Source organism: Ixodes scapularis, unplaced genomic scaffold (genome assembly GCF_016920785.2).
Source record: "Ixodes scapularis isolate PalLabHiFi unplaced genomic scaffold, ASM1692078v2 PGA_scaffold4__175_contigs__length_147842914, whole genome shotgun sequence".
In the NCBI taxonomy this organism is placed as follows: Eukaryota; Metazoa; Arthropoda; class Arachnida; order Ixodida; family Ixodidae; genus Ixodes; species Ixodes scapularis.
This window is the reverse complement of record NW_024609879.1, coordinates 55,389,613-55,398,025: the sequence shown is the minus strand read 5'-3', so window position 1 is coordinate 55,398,025 and position 8,413 is coordinate 55,389,613. Positions and strand designations below refer to the sequence as shown.

Below are 8,413 nucleotides of genomic sequence, written 5' to 3'. Positions count from 1 at the left end.
GGAGACGGCGGCGTCTGTAACCACTGTAACCATGAGAAACGTGGAAAAGTCCCAGCGAAACGGCTCCCTAGATAGCCATTGGCTTGGAGGACGCGCATAATTCCCAGAAACGCCACCCCACACAGAAGCTCTCTTCCTGGCGCTCCGACCCGTTCGTCAGGAAAAACGCACGGTAGCGACGGCTCGGCCGTCGCTACCGTGTCAGTCCTCGCAGGGGATGGGGGGGCGTGTGTGTGTGTGTGTGTGTGCGTGTGTGTGTGTGCGCGCGTGCGCGCGTGTGCGTGTGTTTGTGTGTGTGTGTGTGTGTCTGTCTGTCTGTCTTTTCGGCGCTGAAAGGTGCCGAAAAGAGCAGAAACAACCGCAACCCCCCTCCCCCCCCCCCCCCTTCCTTTCGGCATTATAGTGCAGACATTATAAATTATAATAAACTCAGCTCAAAGGCTATAACTGCCGGCGGCGTTTCCGTCCAGTTTTTTTTTACTATTATTGATTGTAATATTGAGGAAGTTGAGTAAGGAATTCCTTGCCTAGACTAATTAAATTTAAACGAATGATGCTTGTTTATATTTTTGTTTTCTTTGTGGTCGACAGTCGCTCTCCGCAAGAAACTTAACGTTAAAGCTAAGCTCGAAGGTGTCATTTCATTCTTATCGAGATAGACTTAGGTCGACACCTGTTTCTTACTTATGGCGAGTGTCATAAACAACGCGATAACATGCGAAACGTCTTGTCTCTTTGCAGCGCTGACATATGTTACTTGACGCAACGTGTTTTAATCTGCCTTACCATTTTTTTTGTTATTTGTTTCAGATTGGTCGAAAGGTTCCTACTGGACGCCTAGTATCCTTGCTCCCGTCTTGCATGGATGGGCAACTCCGACTCAGCGGTGTCCCGTTTTCTGCGCTCGAAAGGCAGCCTCCAGTGTGGTGCATATTCAGATGGAACTCCGTTCATTTTATACGATTTAATGACAGGTATAGGCGAAGGAAGAAAAAATAAACGCATAGGGTACGATACAACTCTAGTTACAAGAAGCGAGTGCCTGCAGATGAGGTGGTTAGGAAACCACCTCATCTGCATATGTTGTGTAACATGTTACTTTGTTGTTTAATTACTTTTTTAATATTTTAAATACTCTGTTGGGGCGTCTTCAGATATAAAATCGAACAACCATGACCGGTGACCTTTTTTAATTGCGATGAAAAAAATTAATTTTGCTGGCTTTATGCGAAGAAAAAAACAATCCTTGTTTTCGGGAAAAAAATGTCTTTGCGAAAACGATTTGCAAGCACCCTCTCAGTCACGTGAGCGTTTTGCGTATCGCGCGATGTTGACATTTGGGGCGGCTTCCCCCAAAAACCTCTTCTGGCTACGGGTCTACAAATATTCGCTGACAAATTAGGCATAGGAAGAATTGAGAAAAAGTATTAAACACTGAGTGTTAGGGTAGTTATTTTGAGACAACAAATCGCAAACACGGCACATTGCGCAACAACGCCCTCGATTAAAGAATATTGTTCTCCATATATATATATAAGCTAAGGCCTTCAAATTTTGCCAGTGTGTTGCCCTGTAGATAGTTCATCTTTGCGTAAAATATTGTTGTCCTCGTTAACGGGAGAATTGTGCAAGAATTGCTCACACCGGGGCATTGAACTACAAATGCATTATTTTAAAAATTATTAAAAAAAAGACCATCTTTAATATTCTTTAAACTTTCTGGAATTAGCGTTTATAATATGTACTGAGTTTACAAAAAGATGATGCAATATTTGTGGGGCTTTTAAGTTACAAAGCGAGAAACATGGTCTATTGGACGTTACGCGGTTGCCATAAATGGGGCGGCACATACTCGTTCTTCACAATATCAATATTATTAAAAAGGCGTAAAAATGCTACGGGGTGGTCAGGAAAAGAGGCATTGACAGCACAGAGGAGGTCGGTAGTTATGAAGGCAAAATTTGTAATACATTTTTGTAGAACCGACCCAGAAATGCCCATGGGCAGGAGAGATCGAGGTGCGCCACTCTGTAGCATGCTTCGCGGTGCCTGTTTCAACGGCCGGCGTATAGCATGTCCGTCTACGCGACGTGAAGGAAGCAACCGGAGCGACTTTGCAAACAGATCAGCCTACGACCTTAACGGTAACATGACATGGGAGGTAGGACGCGGCAGAACCTGAACCTGCGCCGCCTGTGAGCGCCAAGAGATCTGCCGCCGTGGAGGACCGCACAACGCGTAAAAAATAAAAGATAATAAAAAAAATATATGCTTGCCTGAGATTGTCTGTGTTGGGCGTTTTCAAATAGAATCGGACGACCATGTCCGGTCGACATTTTTTTTTTATTTTTACCAGAATATATAATTTTTACTTCTGGAAGCGCAAAAACATTCTCAAATTTTTTTTTTGCGGTAAATAAAATTTCTTTTCTGGGAAAAAAAATCACACAGTCACTGTCGGTATGCTCACATATTTTTGCGACTCGCGTGAAACCGACCTTTTGGATATTTATTAAAGAAAAACTGTTGCAGTCTTAGGTTTAATATTTTTTTGTGCGGAGACTCTACATAAGATAAAAGCAGGTAAACATGCATTATCAATTACGAAGCATTTCGGAGCTTTATGGATGCGCATCTTAAAAGATTGGATAATCAATTTTTTAAATATGATTTGGAAGCGTTTGTTCTATATTCGCATAAATTGTCATCAAAAATTAAAAAAAAAATGATAACCTTTTAGAAAGAAAATACAATGAAATGTAGACAGCTTACCGCTTTTGCAGTAATTGTAAAAACAGTTTAAAATGAAGGTCATCGTAATTTTTCTTCTACTTTTCACAGATCAAGGCTCATAATCCGTCCTATCGGAACTTCAAAAATGCTTTGCAATATTCATTTTTTTATTTTTTATTTTATTTTACAGGGCTTTAGATATACAGAATTGCCGTAACGGGAGTACCGAAAGATAGTACGTTGCCGATTTTAAACAAGGGCAAGCAAGGGGTCAGAAAGTGTATAAAGTCTGCGAAGAGAAAGCACTGACAGGAGTTCGTGAAAAATAACTATTCATACAAAAGATTGCAGGTGAGTTTCAAGCACAAGTAAACAATTTAAATACAGATTTCTCGGATCAGTAAATCTCGGAGCCTACCCTGCGAGGGGAAACTGGGCGGCTGACGACCGGGTTTAGATAGTGATAAGAAAGAACACATGTTTAAAGTGGTACAATTGAAACTCGCTTAACTAATCAAGATCCTGTGCGCACATTCGGCGCTTCTCGCGTGCATTCTTTCTGCTGGACGGTGACCTGAGTTAATCACGGCGCTCTGCTGGCACTCCGAGGAGGAATATTTTTTTCCCATTTCGCCTGTAGCGATCACTGTTCGTTTCTTTTCAGCGGCATCGCAAGCTCCCGACATCGATGTGCTTTTCGCCGCCATAGGAGACTGCTTTCAAAGATATATCTTTTTCTGCGTCTACTGTTCTTGCTAAAACAGCTGTGGTTGAAATATACGTCGGATCGGTACACTGCTACAATTCACCGGACTGAGTTACACGCTCAAGAGAAACAGAGTGCCACTTGTTTGTTTCCATGTCCCTGAACGCTTTAACGTCAGCTTTCTGGAGGTGGATTAGTTTCAAGTTCGGCATTTTAGTGTTCAGTGGGGCAACCACCTCGACGCCGACTTCATCACGAACTTGGTGAGCCGTCGGAGGCCGTTGTCTGGTGCTTGACACGACCCCCGATTCAATCACAGGCAATCTTGCCATGCCAGGTTGCGGAAACAATACACTTCGCTGACGTGTATTTGTGGCTCTGCAGCTCGTGTAGTTGGTACTTGTTCTTAAAGTAGTTGCTGCACCATCACTTCCGTAGGTTACATAAGCATACTCAAATATGATTTCAAGTTTGTCCAAACCGTCGTCTTATAAATTAAGTTAAAGGCAAACTCAATAAATTGCAATTCTTGTTTTCTTTTTTTATGTATCCTTATTTTCTACGCGGTGTGCGGCCCTCCACGGCGGCGGATTTTTGGGCGCTCACAGGCGGCGCAGGTTCAGGTTCTGCCGCGCCCTACTTCCTATATCATGTTACCGCCAAGGTTGTAGGCTGATCTGTTGGCAAAGTCGCTCCGGTTGCTTCCTTTACGTCGCGTAGACGCAGACGCTATACGCCGGCTGTTGAAGCAGGCACCGCGAAGCATGTTAGAGGGGGGCGCACATCGATCGCTCCGGCCCATGGGCATTTTTGGCTCGGTTGTGGAAAAATGTATTAGGAATTTTCCCTTCAAAAATACTGTCCAGCTCTGTGTTGTCAATTTGTCTTTTCTTGACCACCCCGTATCATTTTTGCACATTTAATAATAATGAAATTGTGAAGAACGGGTATGTGCCAGCCCCTTTAAGGCTACCGCATTAGCATCAATTCGCCATGTTTCTCGCTTTATAACTTAAAAGACGCACAAATATCGTATTCGTGATATTGCACAGTTTAATATTACATATTATAAACGTTAATTTCAGAGAGTTTAAAGGACATTACCGATGGCATTTTTTAAAATGATTTTCCAAATAATGCATTTTTAGTTAAATGCCCCTGTGTGAGAAATTCTCGTAAATTTCTGCCGCTAACCAGGGCGACAATGTTTCACGCAAATGTTAACTGTATACAGAGCAACAGACTGCCAAAGGTCGAAGACCTTAGCTTTTATAAATACGGAGAAAATACTCTTTAATCCAGGGCATTATTGAGCAATGTGCCAAAATAACTGCCCTAATACTAAGTCATTAATACTTTTTGTCAGTCCTTCCTATGCCTTATTTGTCAGTGAATATTTCTATACCCGTAACCAGAACAGTCTTTTGGGGGAAGCCGCCCGAAATATCAACATCGCACGATACGCAAAACGGGCACGTGACTGAAAGGGTGCTTACAAATATTTTTCTCAAAGACGCATTTTTTTCCCCGAAAACAAGGATTGGTTTTCTTCTTCTGGGAATACAGCCAGCAAAATATATTTTTTTTCATCAAAATTACAAATGGTCACCGGACATGTTTGTTCGGTTTTATCTGAAAACGCCCTGTTTACGCACAGTGAACAAGCGATCTGCATTCCCGGGGACCTTCTTTTATGTGCACTCCTAAGGATTTCGCAAACTTTTGTCCAACCCCAAGGATCAACTGGTTCTCCAAACCTTCAACTCTATTTCAAATTTGAACAAGGTTTGACGTGTAAACAGTATTATCTGACTTCAACACAAAAGCTTCGATTGAAATGTAAAATACATTATGGAGAATTTAAAAAAAAAACAAAAAAAAACAAAAAAAAGCCGTTTACAATTCCCTGTAACGCCGGTTAGAGCGCAGCTCTTGAGGAGGAGGATGGAAGCGTACTGAGGGATAGGTGACTCCTTGAGGTCACGTGACCTCAAGGGGGGGTCGTGCGACATCAGGGGGTCACGTGACGTCGAGGGAGGGGGATCACGTGACATCAGGGGGTCCGTGATAATGTTAGTAAATTTGATACAGAGCCGTACATTTTCTCCACTCAACGCCTTTACAGCGTTCACTCTGTTAAACTGGAAAGAGTGAAGGGCATTGCGAGAGGAGCTTACCCTGTTATTGCCCACGTGAGGTCACGTGATCTCCTGAAGTCACGTGACCCCATGAGGTCACGTGACCTCAGGGGGTCACGTGACCTAGGAGAATTGGGGAGAGGGGGTCGCATGACCTCAGGGGGCCACGTGACCTCGGGGGGGTCACGTGATACGTGACCCCCTGAGGTCAGGCGACCCCTTCTCCCCAATTCTCCGAGGTTACATGACTTGGGAGGTCACGTGACCTCGCGGTTACGCCAACGGCGACGCCGCTGATGCCGGAAACGAACCCTAAGAGCTGCGCTCTAAAACATATATATATATATATATATATATATATATATATATATAGAGAGAGAGAGAGATATTTAGAAGGTGACCCAAGCCACCAGGCTCGATCTAAAATAAACCGTAAAAGTGAACGCCTGCACGAGGCAATCCAAACTTTTCGCCAAAGATGCATTCCACAGGTCGTCTTTTTTCTTGTAAAATTATAAAGCGTAGCTCTCTTTCTGTAAAAGATAGGGCCAAGAAACTTGCCAGGGTCTATGGCGGGCGGTGATGCAGGCGAACAAGTCCAGTAGCGGGGTGTGTTTGGCGTTCATATTCATAAATAGCGCTACCTCCTTACCGCTACTAGAGTTCCTGTATAGGCTCCCTACGGGAGCCAGAGTTGCGCGTTTATCTCCGTAGTGCCGCCTTTCCTGCACGGCATGTTGATCCCGCTCGTCACGTGATTGAATTCGGCGAATAGCGGCGCCGCGCGTTCGAGGCGCGCGGCGCGCTCAAAAACAGGGGAACGTACGCCGGGGCCCGTGCAACGTCTACTTTCCTCCGCGGCACTTGATCTGGCTCCTCACGCGATTGAATCTCGGCGAATAATGGCGCGGCGGCACGTGGAAAACAGACGCACACTCTGGCTCTCGTAGGGAGCCTATACAGGAACTCTAATCACTACGGCTCGCGACCGCCGTGGTTTATTAAAATAAACATAATCTTTATTAAATGTACGTTTGGTTAAAAAAAATAACGAGAACAATAAAAGCAAAACTTAAAGTAAGAAAAAACACGTCTGCATAACGACGGCGCTTTTGCTGCCAACGGATTTCGTCTGCTTGTCGTCTGCTTTCTTTCGCTGGCCGGCTGCATATTCGGACGCTGCTCCCAACGCCATCTGTCAGTAAAAAAAAAAAAAAAAAAAAGAGTGACACCGTTTTATTAACAAGGGGCAAAGGAATATACTCAATATTTGCCAATTTCAGCACATAGAGCTATCGGAGATAAATACCACGCGGCCAAACTTATTAGTAAACAATGAACGGCGCTACGAGTATATCACCTTATTTCCGATCTTTAAACATTACTAGAACACCCGAGAGGATAAGAAAAACAGGTAGGTTCTTCTATTGTCCTGCCTCTCCGCGAGGCTTCCCGGCTTCGATAACTGAAGGGCATCCACGAGAGTGAGAGTTCCTGACAAAGTAAAACCGTAATGAAAATCCCAGACCCCTAACAGACCTTTTTTCAACCGTGTCACAAACACCTTTTGGCAAGTATATGTCCAAACACGGTGGCGCCTTCTTTTCTGCCTTCAAACGTTCCCCTGATTTAAACGGTAAAGAGAGAGAGAGAGAGGCAAGGCTTAGGCCTACGGCCGCCAGTGTTTCACGCGTGCACGGATGACGCCTCGGAGGTCTGCTTACGGCACTATCGAAAGCGGCAATCTTCGCGTATATGTACGCGCGATTTTTGTCAGAGGCCTAAACTTTCAGCGCGCAGGCGGTGTCGCCTTGCCGCCAAAGAGCTGCTGTTTACCGTCAGTATCGCCAAGGCGTCGTGTTTACGCCATCTAGGGTGTTCATGAAGGTACGTCTCGTTAACCGTAAACGTTCGCGCACTTTACTACACCTCGCGTAACGGAGAGGTCACCGCTCGGCTGTCAGGAGCCGCCTTATCACAAACAACGAGCGCGAAAGGTCACGGTCGTCCGCTGCTTGAAAAAGAGCGAGACGTTCAAAATAAGCCAATCAGGAACTCAGATTTGCCCCGTGGTTTTACTCCACGAGTAAGTCCCAATACGCGTCCGGGCATCCGAAATGGGCGCCCTCTCGTTCTCGGCCTGGCAGTGAGTACGCGACAAGCTGTGCTTTTCACTTGACTTCACGCTGCAGCAAGCCTCGACAGGTGTCCACGTTTGCCCTCAACATCTTCAGGCACCAGACCAAGGTGGACGGGGAAGAAGTGGTTGTCGGTGAGTACTGCGTCCATCGTATCATTAACCTGTGGCAAAGTTTGTTTGTTGTTTGTTGGTTTGTTCATTTATTCATACTTCACAGTCTCCGATAACAGGGCAACAAGCAGATATGCTCCGCCTGACGTGGCCTCGTTACCGGTTTACAATGCTCAGCACAACAGAAAACAAAAACACGCACACACCAATCACAAACAATAATCAGCGAATAGGAACAAAACATAAACTTAACTTTTATACGGAAGTTACAAAACATAGTTGAGATAGTTTAATATATTTAATAGAAAAGACACTTATTAACAGTAAAACTATAACAGGCATACAAACGTGGTTAAAGGGGTACTCCACCGATTTTTTGAGCTACCTCAACTAACTATATTTTCTGACTCCCCGGCCTTTACTCTCTCCGGTATGCTATTCAGAATCGCGAAATTCACAATAGTTATTGCGAAATCGGCAAATGAAAATGATGCAAAAACCAACATTCAAATATACGCGCGCTTTTCAGGGCCGTGACGTCAGTGGCAGGCAGGCTTGCCAGTCGAGCAGGCAGCCAAAAAATAG

At 44.6% G+C, this 8,413-nt stretch overlaps 1 protein-coding gene across 1 annotated transcript in view; it reads left to right on the top strand.

The window, feature by feature from the left end:
* The first annotated feature begins 715 nt into the window (after nucleotides 1-715).
* LOC115308854 (rab-like protein 2A) overlaps nucleotides 716-8,413 on the top strand; it is a 215,112-nt gene continuing 207,414 nt past the window's right edge. The window contains exons 1-2 of the mRNA XM_040222881.3: nucleotides 716-840; nucleotides 7,770-7,849. Coding sequence (XP_040078815.2) covers nucleotides 716-840; nucleotides 7,770-7,849 — 205 coding nt within the window. The remainder of the gene's footprint in view (nucleotides 841-7,769; nucleotides 7,850-8,413) is intronic.